The sequence below is a fragment of the Brachyistius frenatus genome, unplaced genomic scaffold, assembly GCF_029030835.1.
Source record: "Brachyistius frenatus isolate BFR_SWC_R1_liver_20210118 unplaced genomic scaffold, ASM2903083v1 Contig_41, whole genome shotgun sequence".
NCBI lineage: Eukaryota > Metazoa > Chordata > Actinopteri > Embiotocidae > Brachyistius > Brachyistius frenatus.
The window spans coordinates 1,295,544-1,323,075 of NW_027210640.1; the positions used below are offsets into that span (position 1 = coordinate 1,295,544).

The window sequence follows — 27,532 nt, forward strand, 5'->3', positions numbered from 1 at the left end:
CGTGAAACATGTATTTTGCCCATGGGAAACGTGTGTTTTTGGAACATTTTAATGGTGTAATGTGCGAAGCCCATATAGATTGCCTTGTGAAAACGATTTCTCCACGTTATCAAATGTCGCAACATGTGGTAAACGTGTCATACATGAGATCACATGTGGAAAACATGGGAAACTTTTTGTTTTTTGTGAAAGGGAACTATTTAATGACAGACATTGTTAGCGTTTGAAAAAGAACCAACTTGCTGGAAACCAGTAACATCAATTCTTACAGGTGAATTTGTGTGAAGCAATTCTCCTCAGACGCGTGTCAAACTGGTCACCAAAGGACGAATCACAGAGCCTGTAAAACTATTAAGAGTATCATGATGCAGCCTTAAACACACATTAGTGACTTATCTCACCTTAAAACAGACTTTTCTTACTCACCAGTTTCTCTCTAAAATGATCTAACATCTTATGAAGTGCATTCTCGGAGCAGATTACAGAATACTTTATCCATTTATACACTTTAAGCAAACAGAGGTTTGCTTCTTGGGAAATTGAGCCTTTTTCCTACGTTACTTTTATGATTTATGCAGTTCGTACATGTCAAACTTGTTTGTTTTCTGAGCTCTACATGCGCACGCAACTCATTATGTTGTCGGCTGAACACCCATCTACATAAACAAAAGGCCCGAATACACAATAAAGAGGAACAGTGAAAGACATGCAATCCGCTGTGATGACAGTTATGTTACAGTCCATATGACATTCAGGCTCACCAACTGTTGTTACAGCTGTATAAAGAAGGAAAAACAAACAGTTGATCTGATGTGTTTTCTTTTGTATATTTCTAACCAGGTGGACGACCAGATGAAGCTGCTGCAGAACTGCTGGAGTGAACTCCTCATTCTCGACCACGTCTTCCGGCAGGTGATGCACGCCAAGGAGGGCTCCATCCTATTGGTCACTGGCCAGCAGGTGAGTTAGTGAAACCCCACCCTGAAAACATCAAACAACCTCATCGCTTTCCTGCCGACCAGGCATCACTCACCCTCTGCAGCACGTCAACATACTTCTTTAAGCTTCACTGATTTCACACCCACACAGGAGTCACCATTTCATTTAAAATAGATACTGCTTTTAAATATAAACTAATGTCCCCACAATAATAAAACATTTTTCCCAGTGCATGAAGACTCCAACAGTGAATAAATAAAGCACACTGACACGCATGCTGCAGCATAGTGAGTGGGAGGAAAGATAAAGAACGTGGGTAAATGTGTTATTTTGTTTTACTGGGGTCTTTGAGGAAGTTGGTGGGAGCTGATGCCTGGGGCCGAAACAGAAGTCCACAGCGTTTCAGGATGCTGTGTGCTGACACACACTCACAAAGCACACCATCAAACAGTAAACACACAAACCCAAAGCAAGCAGAGAAGTCTCTTTCAGTGTCCAGAGTTCTCGTAATCATATTCGCACAAAGGCAGAAAAAGAAAAGCATACACAGAAAGGTGTGAAACTGCTCACCCTGGCTACGTCTGACCAGTCACATGGCTGTCCGTGAGATGAGAAGACATAAATTAATAATATTCATAAATTATTTTCAACAAAATATTTTACAACAGTAGATGTCAGCATAAATATTGGAGCACGGCAAGTGCATGAGCGCTGTGTGCAGGGGAGTCCTTTTTAATTCTGTGATTCTGAATGAAGACAAGGTCGAGGTAGATTTTTAGAAAGAGTTAAGAGTTACTACTTGTAAGCACTACTGCCTCTAGTGGCAAGTACAAACCATGGTACATATTACTATAATGGTGGGAAAAAAAATAATCTTCTGAGCTTAAACACAATGGTTTAATGTATGGCAGCGTCACCAAGCCAATCTGCTGTTGCTTAATTTGATGCTGAACAAGGAAGTTGATGATAAAGTGTAATTAGGAAGAAAAAAAAAAGTTTTGGGGGTAACAGATTGTGAGGAGTGGGAGAAAGGAGAGGAGGAGGGGAGGAGGACAGAAGTGGAGGACGATGGTTGTCCAGTGATGGACGGAGGAAAGGGATGGATGGGAGAGAAGGAGGCGTGATAGAAACTGATGGAGAGAGAGTCAACAGGGATGAAGATGACCAGTGATGTGGCCAAAATGAGAGGAGAGGTGGAGGACTGAGAACAGGGGGACACATGGCAGAGAGGAGGGAGACTGACAGGGAGAGAAACAAGGAGGAGCGAGTAAGAGAAAGAAAGGAGACAGAGGTAGAATAAAGTAAGCGGTGAGGAGATGAGGAGGACGAGGCAGTTTGAAGAGACCAGAGCAGTGAGGAAGAGGAGGAGGAGGAGGGGCCGATAGTCAGGGGAGGCACAGGACGGCAGGTTCGTTTGCATACTTTGTTTAATGAACAGCTGGTGTTGAAGGGTGTGCGCGTGCGTGTGTGTGTGCGTGTGCATGTGTGTGTGTGTGTGTGTGTGTGTGTGTGTGTGTGTGTGTGTGTGTGTGTGTGTGTGTGTGTGTGTGTGTGTGTGTGTGTGTGCGTGTGTGTGTGAGTTTCTGAAACAGTTCATTATCTCCTATTATTCTCTGCCTGGCCAGGGGTGACAGCGCAGCGATAATACCAGGGATATTAAGACCACAGTAGCAACAAAACACCCAAAGCAAAGGCTACACAAACACACGCACATACAAGGACTGACTGAGCTAATGAACTGCACTTTACGTTGGCTATTCTGGTCTGTAATGTGGTATGTGTGTGAAGCTGCAGAGGCTTTTGAGTTGGCGAACACTGCACCACATCTGGCAACGGCCAAATGTCTGATCTTTATACTGAACAATCAACAGTTCCATGATGTGTCTTTGAGTAAGACATGTCTACTATTATGGTATTAAGCCCTAAAAGGAAAACTCAAAACTTGATCAACCTACAGTTTAGTCTAGTCTGTGATTTTCTACATTCGAAGAATCATGTTTGATCCTTTGGGTGTAAAAAATGTGAATCCATGCATTTTGTTGCAACTGTCAAATTGTTTCACCAAGAGTAGTTTATAGGCAGATTAGCAAAAGACAAGAACATTTGTCTTAAAAGTCTAAAAGTTGGTGCAAAATGATGGTTTAGAACAGATACTGTAGTTTTACTAGAACCAGAAGAGAAGTAAAAACGAGTAACTGTAATCTGGTCTCATGAAATTAAATCAAAACTCAATTTAAAGAAAACAAAAAAATTCTGAAATCAAGAACTTATTCTCTGTGAGGAAAATAAGTGCTGGTAGCAATGCCATAGTAATAATAGTATAATGGCAAGTAAATTAATCTGATCATGCATTCATTTAAACCGAAAACGCTATCGGCTGAAATGACAACTGGCTGACGTCAGTAGCTCGCCCGTCTACAAACCAATCAGTGTCAAGTATAGGGAGCCGCAGTCCACGTAGGTGATGATGACAGGACGACAGTATGCCTCGCAAAAAAGTCAAACCGAACCGAACCAGATCGGATATATACAATGTAAGAAAAACATGGTTTGGACCTTCTTCAGGACTTTTAGGTGTGAAAAGGCCCAAGCCCTCGTTGCACTGAAACTGACTAATGTTGTTTTTTTTTTGTTTTTTATTGTATTAGCACGTCTTTATATATATCTTAATAATGTTCTTGATACAGTGCAATATGGGGAATTATCATGTTTGGTGAAATACATTTACAACGTTTGTGCCAGGAACAACCCTACTGTCGATATTTTAACTTTTTTTTTTTTAAGGATAATGTGACCTTAGGACAGAAGCTTTGAACAGATATTTCTTCCCTTCTGCTTTGAATCAAACTGCTTCTTTGCTCTTGCCAGTCGTACACTCCACTCATACTGACATTTGAACAAAAATCCATTGAACTAGCAGATTAACTGTTGCAGCCTGTCATTTGCTTTCTGTCTTGCTCTTGTCTCTTGTCCTTACGGTGGTTGTTCCTCGCCTGCTAATTTAAAAAAAAAAAATGTTTTTCATAATATCTCTCTCTTCTGCTGAATGTTGTCATGTCACCAACAGCAGTGAGAAATGGCCATGAGTGCTTGTTCTTTGTCCTGTCATAGGATCAAACACAGTGTAACTCGTACAAATGTGGGCAAACGTGAAATGACAAAGATTAGACTGATCTGTTGAATGATTAAGCAAGGCCTCGCAGCTCGGCAGTCAGTTTCAGTATAAATCCTCATATTTTAGATGGCACAAAGCTCCTGGTCTACATGAAATTCAAATGAAAAAAAACCCCAAAAACCAGACATCCTTCCACGAGTCATACATTTCTATGCTTTCAAACAAGGTACATTTTCCATCTGCGTCCTCCACACACATCAGAGCCCTCCAAGCATCAAACCAATCTCACTCTCTATATTCATCTTTAATGTTCAGCTCGTTCACCGTATTCATGATAGGTTAAGATTTGAAGGTTTATTCATATATTTACCCTCTCTGTCTCTCCAGGAGACATACTAAAGTAGTATTGATTGATTGATTGATACGCAGGTCACCAGAGTCAGAGTTAGTGCTAAGTCTGCTATAGTGACATTATAGCGTTTTTTTTCTTCTCTCTTTTTACTTAAGGCTAGGAGGCAATAACCCAAGGCATCACCATCAACAGTCCAATCCTTCAATGAACTTATTTCATGCACAGTTGATTTTATGTAAATTGATTGACACCTTGGGGGGGGGGGCAGAGTCTGCTTTTCACAGAGTCATAACTCTCTCTGTCTCGGATGTGGTAAGAAGGAAAGAGAGAGGGACAAAGGAGTTGGGACAAAATGGGAGAGAGTAGTGGAGTAAAAACACGAGGACGGAAAAGGCAAAGGGTGAAATCCAGGTGCATTGTCAACATTTACCTCACTTTGACCCTACTCTTTTTCAGACAGATGAAAAAGAAAAAAAAAAAAAGGTACCAATCATCTTATTTACACAATAAATAAATTCAAAAACGCAGGGCTGTTTTTAATTGCAAATGGGAGCTCACTGGGACCTTTTTCCTCCCTGAGCTTTAGGAACTGCGCACGCCAACATCTACCTTTCCCCTGGAAACCTTGCACAGTCAATTATGGTAATGAATTGTCAATAAATATAAAAATTTAATATGGTCCTGCTTACGGTGAGTGGCAGCTAAGGACTTGCCTCCCAGACAAATGTGCTGCGGCTGCGGATATTAAGTACACCTGAAAAAGGAGTGAGTGTTTATGTGTGTTTGGATGGATGCGATGGATTTATTGGAATTATCTATTTGTCTGTCTCTCTTGTTAGGGCCCGAGCACCCAGTGGTGTGACGACCCTATTGTTTTTCAAGTCATTATTATTATTCTAATTATCATGATTGTATTTTTTATTTTTTTTATCTTGTCTCAGCGTGTTTTTATTTTGCTGTAAAGAGCAGTGAGAGAAGTCAAATCTGGCCGGTGTAGTCAGTCGCAGATGAACCCTCCTGCTCCCTTCATACGCCCTCAGCATACTGTCACAAAACTGAAAAAACCTGCTCCCTGCAGCTGCTTTTTCTACACATCCCCCAGTCTCGGACATTCTTACAGACAAATCAAATGTTTTTTTTTGTTTAACTACCGAGATGAACTACCCTACAATGTGCTTGCATCTGAATATTGAATCCATAAATCAGTGATCAGTATTATATTTTGTATGGTAACAACAGAATCCTCTGCTTTAAACTCCAGTCAGAGTCATGTACATTTCCTTACATCCCTATTTTTCTGCTTATTTAAGGTGGACTATGCAGTGATTGCTTCACAGGCAGGAGCCACCCTCAATAATCTGTTGAGCCACGCCCAAGAGCTGGTGGCCAAACTACGCTCCCTCCAGCTCGACCAACGGGAGTTCGTCTGCCTCAAGTTCCTGGTCCTCTTCAGCCTGGGTGAGTCTGTAAAAGGTGTGTGTGTGTGTGTGTGTGTGTGTGTGTGTGTGTGTGTGTGTGTGTGTGTGTGTGTGTGTGTGTGTGTGTGTGTGTGTGTGTGTGTGTGTGTGTGTGTGTGTGTGTGTGTTTGTGCAACACATTTTTTTAAATCAGGTCTCCACCACTGAGGGTGGACAAAATGTATCAGTTATTTTATATCACCTGCATTAAAGTGATGCAGATTAAACAAGGAAGCAGGGAATGGAATGGAATGGCGAGGAAGAGACCAGTAGTGTGGAAGGTATAAAAGGGAAAGTGAGGGATGAGGGAACGTAGGAAAGTATTAACAATAATGATAATGAATGTAATAATACATTTTATTTATATAGCACTTTTCGTACTACGCAAAGACACGTTTCAAATGATCAAAGAAAACAACACAAGAAAAGTATGAATCACACAAGTCTTATTTGAGTGGAGACAGGGAGAAGACAAGTTTAATAATTGCACACAGCTCCAGAATTTGAATGTGTTTTAATCCAATACAATCTCAATATATAAGTTTTAATTTCTTGTTCTACTCCCCTAAAACCCTGAAAAGGATGACGGAGACATTCACTCTAGACAGGTTAGCTTTCTAACTCATAAGCATAAATCTATCGCTGGCAGAGCCAGCAGCAGATCCTTCACCTGATCTTTCACTGCATCGTCAACTTTGTGCTTCTCAAACTACTTTTGAGAGTCGGGCTCTGTCAATATGAATTGCAAATGTAAAATTAATATTGACATTTTGCCTCTTTGGGAATTTAGCTGTTGCTCTCTTTTGGTGTACAAGAAGTAGAATAAGCATCAGTTCGTGTGTCAACAATATTGAAGTGATTTATCATAATGTGTGCAGGATGTATGATGATACACAGTGCAGTGCAACTGAAAACATGGACTGAGGACTGAGCTAGAAATGAGGGGAGATATGGGCTGGGTGGTTGGGTGAATAGGAAATGTGATGGGGGATGTGGGTTTTTTTTTTGTTTTTTGTTTTTACTTTTTGGAGTAGGGCGTTGGGTCAAAGGGGATTTTTAGTTTTAGTTGTTTTTTTTTTTGTTTTTTTTTTTTTTTTTAAAGATTAAGCTTTAGAGCTTTGGAAAGGGAAAAAAGGAAGTTGAGGTGAGATCAACCGAGGAGGGGAGAAGGGAGGAAGGAAAGGATGAGAACAAGGAGATAGGAGGATGATGTAGTGTGAGAGTGGGATTTCATTTGAGAATTGGTGGTAGGCAGGTATCTGCTTCAAGTGTTTGGGAAAGATAGGTTAGAGGGAGCTGAGACTTGGAGGTGAGAGAGAAAGCGCACGCAGGATTTGGGAAGTGGAAGGATAAGTAGCTCAATGAGTTAAGGGACAAAGAGAAGGGTAACGTTGATGCCATGTGTGTGTGTGTGTGTGTGTGTGTGTGTGTGTGTGTGTGTGTGTGTGTGTGTGTGTGTGTGTGTGTGTGTGTGTGTGTGTGTGTGTGTGTGTGTGTGTGTGTGTGTGTGTGTGTGTGTGTGTGTGTGTGTGTGTCTGGATCCCAAAGCTGCTCTCCGCTCTCAAAGCCGAGGTCAGACATTGCCAGGAGACCGTCATCTCTGACTCATTCCTAACAAGTCTGCAACAAACGGCCTCTGAGGAATACACACACACAGACATTCGACCAAACCTACTTTAACATCCTACATTACTGAAGCCAATCATGTCAAGGTAGTTTCACTCAGCGTGGCCCCTCTATGGCACCAAGAGCAGCAGTGGCATACATACATAAGATTAATATTTTCCTCATCCTCAGCTTACAGTCCCTTCCTACATCTGTGTGGAACTCAGAAGGGCCATGCCTTCCCCTCTCTTCCTCCTCTGAACAAAGAAAGAGGGAGTAATGAACTGTTAGGCAAAAGCAGCACATACACACACATACATGTGATCAGGCAGGATTAATGTTTGTGTTAGTGGTATTTGTGAAGAAAGAGAGGGAAGGAGAGGGTTGCAGTGGGACTTGGGAGTGTGTATGTTTGTGTGCATGCATGTGTTTGTTTGTGGTGTTTTTAGGGTTTTTTTTAGTTTTTTTTTTTTAGAGGGCAGGGATGTAGCTGGGGCTCAGGGTCTAAATAATTTGGCAGAAACATCATCCATAATGAAAGGCCCACCTGAGGGATGTGTATCGCCCCCGGCAGTGCCTGTTCTCCGACATTGCCCAGGCCTCCCGCAAAAGAAGCCCGACACAGACGCCGTAGAGCTGGCTGAAGGGATCAGCGTTGGTGGGGATGGGGGAAGGGGAGGAGCTTGAGCAATGTAAAGCCAGGAGATTATGTGATTAATATCATATACAGCTGAATAGAGATGTGCATGTGATCGGCTGTGAGAAGCCTCAGATACATAGCTGTTTCCCTGAGGGAGTGAATGTGCATAATGTGCATGGCAGTGGGAAAGAGGCTGTATATTCCTGCATCTGTGTGTCTGTTTAGACAGCTGCCTCTGCCCCACAAGCAGAGCCAGTTAATAAGGATTGTAGTGAAATGAGGCATGAAAGTAGCTCCGTACTGACTACTGAACTAAAAGATTAGGCTCCCCCTCTTTATTAGCTTTGTTTAATCTGCACTAGTGGTAACTGTACTCTCGAATATAAAAGGGATGTATCAATTATGACATAGGATTGATATCAGAACTACCGTTTGTGTTACTTTACAGCTATTGCCTGACTTACTTATTACACCGTATGTTTACGTACATTTAAGTAAGCAGGTTACATCAGTCAGTCCTTCCGTGATTTTTAGTGTCGTGAGTCTTTTGTGATTGTTCAAAAGTGTTCAATGTTGCAGCGTCTTTTCTCAAATATTCCAATGCAAATATGCAAAGTTTTATGAAATTTATTTAGTGGGAATTGGCGGGAAAACTTCCTTTTTTTTACCACTGCAAATGAAGGAAGAGTCATATGTAGCCACTCCTAATGATACGTTTACTGCACATCACAGAAATAGTTGGATATATTTTAGTTTGGATCCTTCATTTTCTGCCAACTTAAACAAGGGCTCCAAGTTACAAACAAAAATCATTTTGAATAAAAGTGATGTTTCTTTTAAAAAAAAACGCATTCAAAAAAAAAGTGACAAATACAACTATAAGAGGTAATAAAACTTAACACATACTGTATTATTAGTCTAACACAAAGTGTGGCTATTGGTACCTTAATTCTCAAGACATCACCAAATTTCCCATAACCTTAAACTATGGTTTTACAGGATTATTCAATATTGACTCTCCTGTCTGGCAATATGATCGTATCACGTATACGTACACTATCACGAGTGCCACTGGTACAGTTTGTGATCTCCTATGGGAATCATAGCTGTTCTCTGTATTTCACCTCTTTTACTTTTCATTTCTGTTTTGTTTGTGTCTTGATTTTTCTCTGTATTTCTTCTTTGATCTGGAACCCTGTCTCAGTCTGTCTCTCTTTCAGTGAGTGGACAATCAGTTACCTCTTCTCTGCCAGAGGAGCTTTTAGTTAAGCCAGCTGTCAATAATACAGAGATATAGATGTCACCCCAGTTGAGAGGAGACACTAGTCATTCTGTTTGTTTTTTTAGAGTTTTTTTTTAGTTTATTGCTTTATTCTATCTCTCTCTCTCTCTCTCTCTCTCTCTCTCTCTCTCTCTCTCTCTCTCTCTCTCTCTCTCTCTCTCTCTCTTTATGTCCCCTGTCACTCTTTCCTTGTCTTCAGTGAAGGTTTTTGCCTTCTCTCAAGGAGGAGATTATCACTCTGAGATCATTGATCTCCTAAGTGTTTGTAGGACTGTAAGCAGTGATTGTATGTCTTGGGCATTGAGCAAAGGACACACACAATGGCAGAGAGAGAGTTTGAGGGATGCCTGAGTCAGAGTTCAGTAAATGATTACCACTAGTCGTTCAGTGTAATGACACTCTTAATGGCCTTTGATTTCCTTTAAAAGGCTTAAAGCTCTAACAGAAAGACTGACAAGTTGCAAAAGTGATAGAACATCTCCAGAGGTGAGGAATGGGTTACAAGTTTGACTTCAAGCTAAATAAAGTGGAAAAAGAGATTCTTGTCTTTCCGGTTTTGGGTTGAATTGACTCCCAGCTGCACTGGTGGCTGTGCGTAGCATAAATTTGAATTTGTTTTAGGCAGCTCCCAGATCGACATTTTATTTGAAGAATAAAGGAAGAGAGTGTCCTTCCTAAAATGAGTAAGTTCTCTGATAGTGTGCTGCTTGAAACCTGGGAAAAGAAAAAATAACAGGAATTTATCAACTTTTAACAGAAATCATATGGATGCATTCCTGATGAATCACAGATAGTTTCCATACTGGGAAAGCAGATGTAGTGACAAAGGTCAGAGAGTGTTCAGCCAGCAACCAATTAACCCAGCTCAGGGGGTCAGACCCCATCAGGTGTAATTGGGTGAGACAGGTGCTGCCGGTCCTTGTCAGCCGAGAGGAGAGCCAGAGTACCCGCCAGACCAGCATGGGTTGGTAAATGGTCCCAGCGGAGAGCGCAGATTTGTGCACATAGCCCTAAATAATGTCCTGGCACTAAAGCCTTTAGCAGGAACAAAGCTGGTGAAAAGCTGACAAAGCGTGGAGAATTTGGAAATGTGTCTGATTCTTCTACAGTGAAGGTTTATTTGAAGAAGTCACAATATTTACGAGGTCTATTTACTATGTAAGCTTAATTTACAAGTTTTTCCCCTCATGTTGCTTCAAATGCTTTGCGTCGTACTTGAAGTTCAGGCTTTACAGCGCCCCCCCCCCCCCCCCCCCCCCCCCCCCTCTCTCTCTCTCTCTCTCTCTCTCTCTCTCTCTCCCCCCCCCCCCCCCCCCCCCCCCCCCCCCCTCTCTCTCTCTCTCTCTCTCTCTCTCTCTCTCTCTCTCTCTCTCTCTCTCTCTCTCTCTCTCTCTCTCTCTCTCTCTCTCTGCAGGTGAATCTCAAACTCTGCAAATACAAAACTGACTTATAATGTAATGCATGATTGTATTGTTTGCCCGTTCCAGCATTTTTATTTTACCGTTATCAATCCTGTATCAAATAGGGCCTCAACGGGTGATAATTCTTTCATTATTGTTAGCTTTTTAATTTTTTTCTCAAATATGTGAGCAAGTGTTTGGTCCAACAAATGTCAGAAAGGGAAATCCCAAAAGTCATGTTGATGTGCTGAAATTGGTTGGTTTTGTACAACCAATATGTCATTCCAAGAAAACCCTAAATAATAGCATAAAAGATGCTGGCCCCATTTAATGTATGGGAGTTTTTATTAGAAAAATGACTTCAACAATTTTCTGTCAATAAGTGATTATTTAATAGACTAAACGTTTTGGCTGTAATATCAAATGTCCAAATTTGACACTTTTTTTGGATTCATCTGTGCTATTAAACTCAAGAACAGAAAACTGTTGTGTTCATATTACTGTTTTGTCCTTTTTTGAATTATAATATATTATAATTACAAACATTTAACCTTTTGCTTAAGCACATTAATTGTCCGTATTCATTTTGAAGCCCCTGGCTATTAACACTTAAATAAGGCTTAATCTATTTACCACAGGAAAATAATGCAAACATTTGTACACAGTTGGTTGGCTCTGGTTAATCCAGAATGAATGACTTTTTTTTTTTTTTACCTCTTTAGCCTCTCAGCTATTACAACACATTTGGTAACTGCAAATTATTGGAGAAAAATTGTTGAAAAGTCAAACCAAAGTGTAGAGTCTCCAAAACAATATTCATTTCCTCTTTTACAGTATAAAGATATTAAATGACAGAAACATTCCAAACATGTGGGTAATTGTTTTAGTGATCAGAAATGAGTAGTGTTTTCCATTCATAAAAGACAAGACAGCCAGTGATTCAAGAGCTGTCTCAGCACCACGTTCGCTGTCTGTCAAGTGATTAGTCAGTTTCTGAGGTTGGAGTTAGAGACACCCACCCATCAATCCCCTCCCACCCTCCATCCCTCTCCATCCATCCAGCCCTCTGCATTGTCTCTTGTCTCATTGCTCAGCCCTTTCTCTCTTTTTTTCACATCCATCCTCGCACACCTCCATCTATCACAACTCTATCACCACATCCCTCTCCGTGATCCTCATTCATCTTAACCCGCCATTTATCTCTGTTCCTCCTCCCTCAAGTTTTCCTCCACCCTGCTTTCTATCCTTAATATGTCTCAACCACAATCAGTGAAACTTGTTTTGAATCTTAATCCTTGCTTAATGCTTGAAACACATGTAAAACAAGTAGCATAAGAGGTAAGATTGACTTTGAAATAATATTATTAAAAAATTGTGCCGCAACAAAATTTCATACATGATTCAACATTGTTTTGGGTTTTTTTCTGCCTCCTTCACTGCTTTACATCTGTAGTGCAGAACTTTTGTCTCCCCTTTCTGCCAGAGAAAGTAATTACAAAAGCACTGTCAATACGTGCGTAATTCAGCTTCACCATAGTCTACTCTGTTGCGACTTTTGCTACTGTAAAATGATAGATAAATAGCTTTGAGCGTCAGAATTTGATCCATGCTGTCCAATGACATTTGGAAAGTCTAGAAAAGCCACACGTTTGAATTATTTTATCCCTGTTCAAGTTAGTGCAGGACTAAACAGGACGTTAGCCGGCCGGGGCGGTGGAGGTCTCCGTTGCACATGTTCTGCCCATAGACCATGGCCAGTATGTACACACCGAGCCAGACCAGGAATGTCTCAGATAGCAGATTTAAAAACTCTCTACACTGTATAATACAGAGAGATTTGATTGTTGGTGATCGGTTGAATGATCATTGTGCAAACTTATTTGAAAAACTTGACGATAACGGATGTTCATTTATATATGAAAGTCCCACACTTCAGCTTTGACCCACCTTTCAATTTACGTTTCACTTTATTAAACCCTGTCGACTCTCCGGCACCCAAAACCCTGTACAATGATGAGTCTCTCATTAGCATGTTTCCCGTGCCTCACACTGAAGGCAGACTCTTTCTGTTTTGTGCACTGAGAGGTCAGGTACCAATCTGCTGACAACACAAACAAAGCAAACGTGATCAACCTTGATAAAAACAGACAGGTTTCTCTCTCTCTCTCTCTCTCTCTCTCTCTCTCTCTCTCTCTCTCTCTCTCTCTCTCTCTCTCTCTCTCTCTTTGTGTGTGCTTCCCTATCATATTTGGTTCCTCAGACAATGAGAGAGGTAGAAAATTCACAGACAGGTACATCCTAATTAAGCAAGAGCAGAGGCTGCTCAGAATCAATGACCTGATCGCTGGCCAGCGAGCAAGGGAGCTGGCTAATGCATGCCCCCCGACACACACACTCACACTCACACACACACACACACACACACACACACACACACACACACACACACACACACACACACACACACACACACACACACACACACACACACACACACACACACACACAAAAAGCCTGGCAAATGTTAATTTCCTGATTCCATTTAGAATTCGGTCAGGGATTGATTAACATCGAGAGGCAGTGACGGTTCAATATTTACACTCACAGATACCAATGCAGAGGCCAAATAACGGAGCACATAACCTGCATTTAATTAAGTCAAAACACTTCACAACTTAATAGGGAAATCGCAACGTAATAGGGACATTCCTTGTGCGAGCCAAGTTAACAGAATGGAGTCTAATATTCACCTTTGATTTGATCAATACACAAATAAAGTATGGAAACCTTGACTCAACATTATCTTCCTGCCCTCTACAGGGACTAAAAAACATCAGGACCAGCCATTAAAGCACATATTTTCAGAAATTAAGGTAGTGTCATGGAGACCACTAGTTTGATGAGTGAGAGGGATAAGCTGTGAGCCAAATTCCCCACATCACATCCCGAACGAAGAGATGTCCTTTACTAAATTCTAATCAGGAATTCTTCTCATGGGCCACCAGAAAACAGTTATTGAGCATTTCAATTTTGCCCAGGGTAGGTTGGCGTTGTTGGATGAAGCAAACACAGGACTTTCACCGAGGAAATTGCTGTTTATGTTCATGTCTCGTGTGAACCAACCAAGTGTCCATGTCGATTTTTTTAGTTTACATAATATATTTAATAAATGTCATGTAACTTACGTAACAAACATAGTTTGTTTATCTCAAACCACAATTTTTCATTAACCTAACCAGACTGTGATTGTTCCACAACGTTAAGCCCACGTTAAATATTGTTACCATGACGACAAAGGTCCGGTACACACGTCACTCTCCAACATGCAAATTACCTATTCTGTTTAGGTCCTCTGGAGGGCGCTTAAAATGCTTATATATGTAGTTGTTGGAGTCAGTGGTAATGGACATGTGTTGTTTTGGGATAAGGATGTGTTAGTAAAAAGCACGTATGTGAAATGTGAAAAGCATAGATCATGCTTCATCAGGGGTGGACTGGCACAATATTCAGGCTGGGAATTTTACTCCATCCGAGGCCACGTTGTTCACGCAAACCACCAAATGGCTAATTCTGTAGCCGAACTCTTTTTGTTGATTTTAGGGGTAGCGCACGAGTTATAAACTTTGTTCATCTGGAAAAAAAAACTACTCAGTGCTACTGATCGGCTTCCTAGTGTTTGTTTGTGTGTGTGTGTGTGTGTGTGTGTGTGTGTGTGTGTGTGTGTGTGTGTGTGTGTGTGTGTGTGTGTGTGTGTGTGTGTGTGTGTGTGTGTGTGTGTGTGTGTGTGTGTGTGTGTGTGGCATGCACAGGTATGCAGTCTGCTTGATAAATGTTTGTGTGTCCCACAAATTACAGTCTCAGTGACTGGATTGGTGCAATGACAGCAGTAATGGAAAATACAGTAGTGGTGATTGCAGGAGGCCTACGACTATAAATGTATGTATAAGGTTCATAAAGTGCAATCCATGCAGCGAGCGGCAGCATCTAGTGCTTTTTCATCACTCTTGTTTTGAAGCTTGGTGAAGTGCTCAGCAAACACGTTCTGATTGAAAACTATTGGACTCTCATATACCTTTCATACAAATCTTTTTACCCTCCATCTGCTTCCTTCAGGCATCATTCTGATGCAGGAAACAAACAAAACAAAAAAAAGTTGCGCAAACTTCGTCCCAGACAGAGCCAAATATAGATAATCATGTTTGAGTGTCCTGACTTTTCTTTCATTTTGTTTCAACTCATTAGGAGTAGGTGGGAGTGTGCCCTAAAGCAATGAACCTAATCCTTCCGTCTATTTTCTGTCAATTTTAGCCTAAGAAATCTAACATGGTGAGCAGTCAGCACCTGATGCTGGCGGCCACTTTGTGGGGAATTCCGTGTAATGAGGCTGTCTAAAAGGCTTTCAGACTTTATCAAGCAATAAAAGCTCCGGGTCTCCAGTCCGCCACTATTACCTGGCAATACTGCAAGCTGTTGTCATTAAGCAGCAGTTGCAGTGAGTTGTGGGGATGGCGGACATATTGAGGATCGCTGCCTCTCACCTCTGACTCCACTTTTAGCCTCAGTCTTATATCTTGCCTGAGATACGTTTTAGTTTCCTAATGGATTTCGACTTTGACCAGATTATCTCCAAACAATCCTCATAATTTACAGCTCAGGCTGTTGTTCTTCTCTTTTAGGGTCTTATCACATTCTTGCAAGGATTTATATGGTAATTGGTTTGACCAATTTTCACAGAAGACATTTTGACTTGTCACAGTAGAGGTGAGGTGAGCAGAGGTGTATTAATGATGGCTCAGGTCCATTAAGCGTCCCAGTAGGCCATGTCACTTTGAATTAACATGTACCAATGCAGTACCTCCCCGAAGTCCAATACAGTCATCATTAATACAAAAACTTCTCAAAATATTTGCTGTGAAAAAGGTCTATAGAGGTGCAAAAGGTGAGACACAAACAGTGAAATTTTAAAATAACTATATTGAACTGGCAGGCAATGTGAGGAAGCAAGGATAGAAGGAATGTGAAATATAATATTAACGTTTTTAAAAAAAAAGACAATTAAAATCTTTATACTAAGCTAGTAATATAAAGCAGATATAACAGAGGAGTGAAGAAAAGCCTCTCATCATCTAGCAGTGGTATTGCAAGAGCAGCAATCTCTGTGAATTTCAGCAGGTAGAGAGTTAACGTGTGCAGCTCAGCCCTTCACATCTGCCTGAATGTGATGACTGCTGCACGGTGGCAGCGGGATTTAAGACACTTTAACTCACTACCCAGCCAAAGCAATACTGGACATATCCCCTAAACCTCTGCCCCCCCTCCCTCCCTCTCACCACCACCCCTCCATCAATACACTCACTAACTACCCTAGCAGGGAGTACTGCCCGACAAATGTCCCTGTAAAAGTGTTTGTCTTTTCTTTTCTTTTTTTTTTTTTTTTACAAAAGAAAAAAAAGCGTTTTCCACTCCTCTACCTCCTCCTTTGCTCCTCTCCTACACTCCCATGTGGGGTGATTTAAGGCGGGTAGGCTATGGAGAAACTGTTGCCCTCCATCTCTCCCTCCTCCCTCCCTCTCATTCTCCCTCTCCCCAGGCCTTATTACAGGCTGTCAGTTTATTATAAAACATTAGGAAAGCAGAGGGACACTTGCAGTTACTGTCCTATCGATCGGCAAGGATAGATTCTGTGATTTAGAGTCAGCCTCTGCTCGCGCCCTCCACGTTCTCGGTCTCCTATTAAGGCACCAGCGCTTTGCTTTGGCTATTGATGTCTCAACATTAACAGTTACAAGCTGCTACAGAAAATCAATGTTCAACTTTTATTACCAGCTGCATAACGCAGACGACCTCCCGCCAGCTGGTACTTAGCAGTCGAAAGGAGGCACGGATGGCCCGCCCGGCACGTCAGGTGTTTTCTAAGTGATATCTGCAGAAATATCAATCATGTGTGTAGCATACTGGGGCTTTCAGGGGCCAGTTAGGTGTCTTAGAGCTTAGGGTTACAATATAGGAAGGTGTTGGATGCCAAATTAGCACATCCTCGCAAAAATTAACATCTGCGCCGCGGCATACTGTTATTTTAAGACCGACAGGGAAGTTTTTATCTTAAATTCTCAATATCTGCACTTTTGAACCTCTTTGAACACCTCCATCAACCCACCTCCAGTTCTCTGTCACAGAAACACACACACACACACACACACACACACACACACACACACACACACACACACACACACACACACACACACACACACACACACACACACACACACACACACACACACACACACACACACAGTACACTACCAAAGTGTCATCAAACCAAAATAACGATCGATCCAGACCCACCAGCACCGACCGACCAACCATCCATCCATCATCAGCATCAACCTGGATGTGTGTGCTGTAACAGAGAATCTAAACCCAGGTAGGGTGGATCTAGAGCGGCTGAGGCCTCTCAAACATTTATGAGGGCCTACCGAGCAGCGGTACGGCAGCCCTTCTGGGACAAACAGCCCCCGGTTCTGTACTCACAGTCCCGATCAATGGAACTCAAGTTCATTACACACTTTTCAGCCGAACGTGGGCAACTGATTTTTTGTTTTCTCCCCCTCCTCTGATTGTCGAGCAGCGCACCACTGGGGCTGCATTACACTTGCTTGTTTACGTGACTGCGTGTATAGGGGAAGACGGGGAAAGGGAGTGTGTACTGGTGTGTGTGTGTGTGTGTGTGTGTGTGTGTGTGTGTGTGTGTGTGTGTGTGTGTGTGTGTGTGTGTGTGTGTGTGTGTGTGTGTGTGTGTGTGTGTGTGTGTGTGTGTGTGTGTGAGTGTTTGTGTGTGAACAGGGGCTGCTCCCAGTGGGGAGAGCTTGAGGTTATCATTATGTACAGGTCGGTCCGCTGCAATGCTAATGCTAATGCATTCTCAGTGGCCGCAGCTCGGGTCCCAATGCTGTGCTAGCAGGGCTGCTACTCCTCTCCAATTAAAGACTGAGGGATGTCTGTTTGGGGTAGCGAGGACAGGCCTGGGCTATCCGGGGCCCTGTGGAGAACAGGCTCACATTAGTCAAGGAAAACAGACTCGGAGAACAAATTGTGCATACATTGGTGTGCTGCAGAAAGTCCCACTCTTGATTTGAGTGATTTCTTAACTAGAGATCATCTCTTCTACGGCTGTGGCTTTATGCAGTTTAATCATTTGCTTGGATGACTTCATCACACTAACCTAACTGTAAACTGCCAGAACAGTCTCTGTTTTTTCATAGTTCTCGTTGTTATATTGACTTTATAAGCGACATGTAAACAGCCTTTTAAAACTGTGTGATCATTTCATTTTTCTGGACAAATTGTTAACAAAACTGAGCTGGTCGTAGCATTCGAAAAAAGCATCAATGTTTCACTCCTAAGCTGCAGATATACAGTACAACAGTGGTGCAGGATGAGGACTGTGTGGACCAGTGTGTGAAGGGGTGGTTTGCAGTGTTGCATGTCAGCAGGGAAGGAATGACTGCCACAATCATGCAGTGTATTGATCAGACCGCCTGCCTGAACCTTATTTAAACATTACATACAAACAGCAGCAAAGAGTTACACAACCCTCCCTGTGGAGCGCTCTCAACCAGCGGCCACTCTGTCTTGGTTACGTGTATACACTGCAGTGTATGTCCATCCAGTAAATATACTGTATATAGTGATAGAGCATGAGACTCTTGGATTAACACACACACACACACACACACACACACACACACACACACACACACACACACACACACACACACACACACACACACACACACACACACACACACACACACACACACACACACAGTAGGATCTAGGCCAAAGGGGAGCGGTGTGGCCCTTCGCTCTTGAAGTGTATTGCGGGACGAATGTTCAATACCATAAATGTAATCAGAGGGACCCCCAGCTTTTACACACCAGCCTTGTCAATCATTTGTCAAGTTGTAAAGCCCTTCACTCCTTCAGTCAATGACTCAGTAGGAGCTACAGTGTTATTGCCACAACTGTCATTTCAGGTAAATCTTTATGACAAGACCTTTATGGTCGCTGGAGCTCATGATGTGTCATTAGTGTTACTCATTGGACAAGCATTACTTTACGCAAAATGTAAAATAGGTGAACTCAGAGTTGTAATGATTGAGCAAGACAAAAAGGATGACGCGCTAAACTATGAAAAGACTTAATGAGCCTTTAGGATATTAACTGAAAATCACTGAAAGTCTTCACTATGCAGTTCAAAAATGTTGAAAAATGTTCCATGAGACTCTTCATTTGTTGCTGATTTCTGACTAACTTTAAATTTGCAAGTGCCTGCCTGTCTGCATGAAAAAAATGCTGAGGAGACGAGGAACAAAGTAATCCTCTAGATTCACCATTCCAGTCTGATATTACAAATGGAGCTCACTGGCATTGCAGTACTGCCTGGTATGTGGATTGTCAGTCATTGTGTCCCTGTGTGAATATGTATAGTGCAGAGGCATGCGTTTAAACTATGGTAGTGGTAAGCTATATGCTGGTCAGGTGGCTGCAATGAGATTATACACCCTTTGCTCTTTGAGCTTCTCCGTGTGTGTGTGTGTGTGTGTGTGTGTGTGTGTGTGTGTGTGTGTGTGTGTGTGTGTGTGTGTGTGTGTGTGTGTGTGTGTGTGTGTGTGTGTGTGTGTGTGTGAGTGCGTGCGTGCGTGCGTGCGTGTTGTGTGTCTTTGGACGATGTAGTGACAAAGATACTTCTGGCACAGCAGAGAACAGCAGAGCTTTAAAAGGATGTGTGTTTGTGTGTGTGTGTGTGTGTGTGTGTGTGTGTGTGTGTGTGTGTGTGTGTGTGTGTGTGTGTGTGTGTGTGTGTGTGTGTGTGTGTGTGTGTGCATGCTGTGGTGTGTGTGTGTAACCAGAGACAGTGATTAAATGTCTTAAAGCACAGATGATCCAACAGTTGCCGTCCCTTGCTCTCCCACCCTTTATCTCTGTCTCTCTGTCTTCATGGAGCCCCCACCCACCTGTGATCCTACGCCCTCACTCCTGAACCATCATAGTTCCTTTCATGTCTCTTGGTTTTTGTCCTGAAGGATATTTTAAGCGACAAAGCTGTGTGAGTCTGCCGTGTTAAACCCCAAGACACACACACATTGAGCAAAGCCAATTCCTTGTATTGTGTTCAAAAAGAGTAATACAACATGGCAGTTGTTAAAGACAAGGGTTAGATAGCCAAAATGTGCAACACATGTTGAAACAAAGGCAAGCGTTTTACACACACAAACATTTATCATCTGAAAATAATGCTGTGTAACATTAGCGAATTCTGGTGGGAAATGGCAGACAATTGTCATGCCAACTCTTGTCCTGTGCGAGCTGCCTCACAGAGCGTGAGCTTGTACTTTAGTGCCACCTGGCACTGACATCCATAGCTACTGCTGGCATTACACTGCAGGCATTTCAATTTTTACAGCTCTCACTGATGAGAAGGTTTTTTTTGGGCAGCAAATTCACCCACTTTATTACTGTATCTTACAACTACAGGCAATATCATAAAAAATATAATTATATAGTCTGTGAAAAAAAAGACTTGATTTCCTTAACTTTCCTTAACTGTCTGTAGATACTGCGGGTTATACCAACTTGTGTCAGACAAAACAAACTTGGCTAGAGTTTTTTACAGCAGTAAAGCAGTCGCACCTTGAAGTTGAGCTGCTTTTTTGAGACTAATTATACCAGTATTCAGTTTGTTTTTAAAGTATTCAAGTGTTCATTTTCCCAGATATTTCAGCTCATTTTATTCTGTGGCTTCACAGTTTGGTAGAGAGAGGGTTTCCTGAACAAAACATCATCCCATGAATCTTCAGGAAAGTGAATGTCCAGGACTTTTTCTTCTTTTCTCCTTTTTTGTGTTTTTTGGATTTTACTTTCACAGTCAGGCTTTGTGCCCGTGTGTAATAACCAACAGAAGAGCACACACTGAAACAGCCCCACTTTGTCTGGTAAAATTCTTCCAGTAAAACTGGTAAAACTCTCAAACCACAATGTGTGCAGAACACAAACAGACACCCCTAACCACAGACAAACACACTCGAAAATCACATTTTTATTAAGCAAGTGTTTCTGAGGCTTATCCTCGAATTTACTCATTTCCTCTGATTTCCTTTGAATTGTGCATTTGAATGTCCTAACATTTGGCCCAGTAGAAACGTGCAGAAAAATTCACTATATCAACTCCAGCTTTGAGAGGCAGCGTGCAAACATGTCTTTTTACATTAGCTCTAGGGGGAGAAGGGCCACTGCCATCCAATACTTGAGAATAAATCAAACCCTGATTTACACTTATGTGACAAGCAGAGTCAACGTAACAGGGAGCAAAAATCAAAACAGAGTACAAAGAAGTCAAAAGGAGGTGTGGAAAATATGTGGCACACTCTTCTTCAGTCAGCACTCTACCTGCTGGCTTCCATCATCAAATGAGAACCAAGCAAAAGGGGAAGGAGCGAGGTGGGTAGATGTAAAACAAGAGGAGAAAGAAGAAGTGAGAGACGGGTGGGGAGTAAAGGGGGGGACTGACGCTATGGATTAACTGTCCTTCATGCTGAAAATATACATCCCCGGGCGCTTGGCGCTGAATTATTAATTCAAATTTGTCAGAGAAAGAATGAGAGAAATCTATTGACAGGGACATGGGCCCTTTAATGGTCTCATTAAAGGGGAGGCTTCCCACACCGCGTACCCTCTGTACTGCTGCAGGAGTTTTCGGGCAGTGGAGGGTCGGAGGGGGGCACTTGACCCCCCAATGATTTTCTGTCACTTTATCATAAACAAGAAAGGTTGACATGCCCCTCCACTCCCCACGCCCTCCCTCCACCACCAAACAAACCCGGTGTGTAATTAGCCAACGGGTGCAAAAGTGCACTGAATGTAAACGAGGTTCACATGCATGCATTGATACAGACAGACGAAGACAGCAACAACACATACACACACACACACACACACACACACACACACACACACACACACACACACACACACACACACACACACACACACACACACACACACACACACACACACACACACACACACACACATTATGCGCTGGGCCTGCTTCTGCTGTTGCTGACAGCTACAAATGAAATGCAATGTAAAGTCAAGAAGAGCCTGAAGAGTCACCGCACAGGTTCAGCCATATTGATTTCTAATTCATTCCAATTTTTTTTTTTTTTTTTTTTTTCCATTTCACTGCTCCTCAGATCATTTCCTCGGATTACACCAAACACTGCATCTGGATTGCTGTCCATTAGATGTGAACCTGTCAGTCAAGCGTTTGCGTCATTAGCTACATGGAGCTACATGACTGGGAGCTGTTTCGTGTGTTGGGGGGGTTAACTGTCCGTACAATCCAGACAGCATTAGGAAGGTGGGAGAGCAGGGACCTGTGGGTGCATCAGACAGTCCGAGGCCAGCTCATTGAAAGGCTTTTGGTTCCACCTCCAGGGGGGCTAAAGCGGGGGGCAATAAGAAGCGGAGGTGGGGAGGACTAGAGGGACCACAGAGGTCTAAGCACCAGGTTCATTGCTGATTCAAGTCTCTCAGTATCCCTCTGGCAAATACATTTTCATAATGCTGAGACAATGGGATTTTTTTTTCCTCCCCAGCAATATGATTTTTACCCCAGCGAGTCTGCAGCATGCCAGAAATGCAAGTAAGGATTATTTTCATTATGGATTCATCAAGCGCAATTTTTTTTAAACTAACTAATTCATCGTTTAATCTGTAATATGTCCAAACAACTCTTCAAGTTAAATCAATTACGTGATTTATTGTTGCAGCTTTAGTCATGCAGTGATATCATTAACAGCAAGTCACACTATCTTATATAAAAAAAAAATATATATATAAAGATCTAATTTGATCTGATAATAGATCTGATCTAATTTAAAGAAGTTTTAACTATCCCTTTAATACTTATTCCCACTGATATTAACCTCCCTGGCTGTGTCCATCTGTTGAAGCCCTCAATAAAACAACTAAAGACAGGAGCAGCTGATTCGGGGTGTAAATTTCTTTTCCCCTTCACCTCAAGATAAATCCCAAGCACCTTCCAGCCAGCATAGGCAATGAGAGGAGCTTGTCTCCTTCCCGCTCTGAGCGCCTTCTCTCTTGTTTATTTTATCAGACCTAAGGCGCATTTCTCTTCCTCTCAATATCTCTCGACCTCTCTCCACCGCCCCGCCGAGCCCGCCGACCCATCCTTGGGCGACAGAACTCAACCAGCCGCTACCTGTTTAGCTTAACAACAATAGCAATGTTGTCGGCGGCGGTTTAGATCTGACTTAATATATCCCCAACTGGACCGTACCTGTTTAATTCTCTTTCATAGCCGCATGGCATTTGGACCCTTGAGAGGCTAAAGGGAGGGTTTGATGAGTCGGCGGGCAAATTGAGCCTTAATGCTTTATTCTGATATGCTGACAATAGTCAGTCCCCATTGGTGGCCTGTTTCCAGGAACTGTGAGACGGCTGTTACCATGCATTGTTAGCACAGATGATATTTGCCCTCTGGACATTGGACCCTGTGGTAGCTTGAGGGCATGGAGCTGCAGTATGTGACTGTTACTGGTGAAATAACGGTCAGTGTTTAAGATAAAGGGTTGCTGCTCAGGGTGTAATGAGGCCTTTCTTATATGACGTTCTGAGATCCTTTCACTTGATTAGGTACAAAATAAAAAGAGAACCGGACTCGGCTGACAGGTGCTCTGTTGGCTGCAGGAGGCAGCCAACAGTGACACCACGTATTGGTTTGTGAGTGGCCATTTGGAAGTCTCGAGTTTGGATATTGGCCGTCACCATCTTGTTAGCTCGGAGCGGTTTGAAGCAGGGAGTGACCATATTTGGACGAACCGGGGAGGATCTGATTGGAAACCTGATGACACTACGTCCCGCCTACTGACATCTATAACCTGACTGCACCGCATGCCTGTCAATCAAACAGACACGCCCCCCAAAACACGGCTTTTTGAGGCTTATTTTCTAATTAGTGACGGGATTATTTTCAGATGAACCTCCAGAAAACTAATAAGAAGGAGTGACTTTAGCTAACAACAGGTGTGGGAAAAAAAAAGTATTGATGTTGTATTTGATGAGAGAAGTTGAATGGGAGTCTATGGAGCTGGCGGCTTTTTGGAAATAACCCCTACCGGCTCTTGGTGGTATTGCAGTTTGAGTCACTTCTGCATTGGCTGGAATCTGCGTTCACTTTTATATACAGTCTATGGTTGGCTGATAAAACTACTAAGGGATATATGTTCGGTTGTTATGCTATAATGTGGTCATGACGAGGCTTTAATCAGTATGAAAAATGTGCTGAAATTACACTTAACCCCAGTTCACGATAAAGTGAAATCAAATTTTGTGACATGAAAACAAGAATGAAGAGTTTTAAGACAGTGGATGAGACGTTTCATTGTTAACCCAGTCTTATCCGTAGCCTGAGGGCTCCAGGAGGCTCCAGCCAAAGGGCTGGTTGGATAATCGAACAGCATCTGAAATCTCTAAGATGCATATCTGTCCAGCAGCAGAATTAAGGGCACAATTTCTCATAAACACAAACACTTCTCGCAACGACTGACCAGGTGTGCGGAGTTGAGAAAGCAAGCAGGGTTTGAGCTTTTATTGCTTGCTCTTCTTTCACTAGTGAGACAGCTTTTCATGTGCCTTAAATGAGGGCAACACCACAAATGTCTGTCAGGAACAACTGTTTGAAAGTGCACACTGTTATCTCTATATTTAGATAATTGTTATGTCTCACCCATGTCTGTGGCGGCCAACTTTTCACCCTGCCTTCAAGTGTGGCCATTCGAAATGCCTTTAATAAGCCCTATGTTTTACTGTAGCCTTTTTACCAACCTTTCCACCCCCGTATGTTTTGCAGCATGTAGTTCTCAAATTGCAGTTGATAAAACTGATAATAGATTAATTATTTTGAGCTCATACTTCCTCTTTTGTATCCTTTGATCGGATAGCTGTGATACTAGTTATCCTGTTAGCTTTTGGTGGATCAAGTCTCAAATATCCCCCATTAAATGTTAAGGAGCATATAACTGCAGTTTACCTCCTTTTTTTAAATTTTTTTTTTCCACTCGCCTCTAACATGGAGGCGTCGAATCGGAGAAGGGGAATTCCCCAAATGGGAATTAGAGGAAAACAAGGTAGCTGAGAGCTCTGGGGAGCAGGGAAACTTGTTTTCTGGCGAGCACAGATAGATGAGGACTGTAATACTCTAATGGGGAAGCAGAGCCTCCTGCAGAGGAAAAAAGAAATACACACTTCCACGTGAAATGTTGTCAGTGGGGTATTGTTGGGAGCTGAGGTGAGCGTGTGTGTGTGTGTGCTTCATGACTTTATGGTGGTGTGAGGGTATGGAGGGTAAAAAAAAACCCATTGCTTTTCTCCTTACATATCAGGGCAGCATAACTCAGATAATAGCCTACTTATATGATACTTTTAACCATGCGGCCATTGCTCCTTGCCCTGTGGCCCTTATTTGCTTTGATTGCCCTGGCTGCCCTGTTTTTTTTCCTTCTTCACACACATACACAAACACATTCTCCCAGTGAACATGCAGCAACTCCACGTTGCTTATTGTGGGTAGGAAGTCCTTAGTCCTCACTTGGTTGTTTCAGCATCAAAGGTCATCGGGTTGTCTTCTTTCAACGCCCCCGCCTCTGATTGGAGCCGAGCTGTGAAGCAGATTAATAATGAATAAAGTAGCTGTGCACAGCGTTGACTTGATAACAATCCAGTAGGGTGCAATAAAAACGACTTAGCCGGGAAACAGGTTCAACTGCTCGCTGTTTGAAGCACCGCTGCCATAGTAAAAGGTGCCTTCGCTTTGATAGGCTCATATAAATGCCTATGAAAGTCCCTATTGGAAGAGCCAAACCCTCTAATTCTGGCCTATGCAGGAAGTAACCAGTTTGTCTTCCACTCACGTTTAATTGGCCAAGTTTACTGACAGCAGTTCACGCAATAACTGTTTATGACCCAGGAGTTTTATGTGTTGCTTTTGGACCCAGTAGAAAACACATGTTGTGAAGTGTGAAAGGCAGAGTGGATCAGCAGCATGTGACTGAGAGCTTTATTGATTGAGCCACTAAAAGTGTAATGCGAGAGACTGTGGTGTTATTTTGGCATGTATTAATCTTATAGCAGTGTCTCACGAAGAAGATATGACTGGAAATAGGTGATAGTTTATTGTAGAAATAGCATGATGGAAGATGTGGAGAGCATAAAAGGTTTGTTAGGTGAAATCCTCCACAGATAGCTTGTAAAATCCTCTTACACTTTCTTACTTTTATTCAACATGACCTTTCTCTGACCTTTTAACCCTCCCTTTCAACTGATTAACTTAAATCACACTATTTTGGCCCACGTTATGTGCAGATACACAGAAGCATCAGATTGTCAGGTTGTTTTAATGTGTGGTGCAATGCTTTCTACCTCTTTGGCCTCTCAGGCATGAGCAAGGCGACACATGTTTGGCTCTGCAGAGGATGGTGAACTTTGACATCAACTGATGTGTTTTTTTATTTCTCTGATCCAAGTTTTTTTTTCTCCTTTTTTTTTTTACACCACATTGTCCACTCTGTGAGGCATCTGTGAGATCAGAGTGAAGTAATGGAGCAAGCATTTGCATGAGTGAATGCACCAGTGTGTGTGTGTGTGTGTGTGTGTGTGTGTGTGTGTGTGTGTGTGTGTGTGTGTGTGTGTGTGTGTGTGTGTGTGTGTGTGTGTGTGTGTGTGTGTGTGTGTGTGTGTGTGTGTCTGTGTCCCTGGAGCAGGTTGATTGTAAGGGTAGGTAAAAGAGTGTAAAAGCACATGCAGAGACATACATGCACGGCACAGAGCAGATCTAGTCTAATTAAAAAGCACAGCGGAGATTTCAGGGGTTCTGTGAAAGAGAGAATTAATATGTGTGTGTGTGTGTGTGTGTGTGTGTGTGTGTGTGTGTGTGTGTGTGTGTGTGTGTGTGCGTGCGTGCGTGCGTGCGTGCGTGCGTGTGTGTGTGTGTGCGCGCGTGCATGCTTTTGCATTAGGTCGCTGGCTTCAGCGTGATCTCCCGTCAAATGAAACAATGTATTATGTGGGACCTCGGGGTTTCCATTTGAGTATTCGGACGCGGCACTGCAGCAAACTGTGTCTGTTTTATGTGAAAAAAAGTTGATAATTAGTCCCACAGTGACTGAAGGATGAGATGGAGAGACGGAGAGCGGAGGGTGAATGGGGGGCATTCAAGAAAGAGGAGAGAGTACTTAGCACATTTAATACTCTAACCTGACATTGTCTAGGAATCATTGATCAATCGTTTAGTTTTAATTTTTTTTTGGTTTTTTCCTTTGTATCCCTTTTCATCCCCTCCTGCCTTTAAATAATCTGTAAATTACAATCAGTTATCTTGCCTAATTTGATTAGCAGCAAAATTAAGATATCTCTTTTTAATGTATATATATATATTTATTTATTTTTTTGGTGCAGTTTTTTCACTTGCCCACTGGATTTTGAGAGTAGATATCAAGCTATTGTCATTTGTGCTTTTTCTTTTTTCCCTTTTTTGGAAGCCCTGATTCATTATTTTTTCAAAAGAGGCTCTGCTAATAATTAGCAATTAAAATGCTGTCTTTTTGCCTCACTTTCCCCTAATTAGCTTGACAGAGACATTGGGTACTATTGCTCCT

General features: G+C 42.3%; 1 protein-coding gene across 1 annotated transcript in view; it reads left to right on the top strand.

The window, feature by feature from the left end:
* Window positions 1–27,532, top strand: part of nr5a2 (nuclear receptor subfamily 5, group A, member 2) — a 75,130-nt gene that overhangs the window by 42,299 nt on the left and 5,299 nt on the right. Inside the window, exons 5-6 of the mRNA XM_069702297.1 lie at window positions 841–960; window positions 5,717–5,864. Of these exons, the coding sequence (XP_069558398.1) occupies window positions 841–960; window positions 5,717–5,864 (268 nt within the window). The remainder of the gene's footprint in view (window positions 1–840; window positions 961–5,716; window positions 5,865–27,532) is intronic.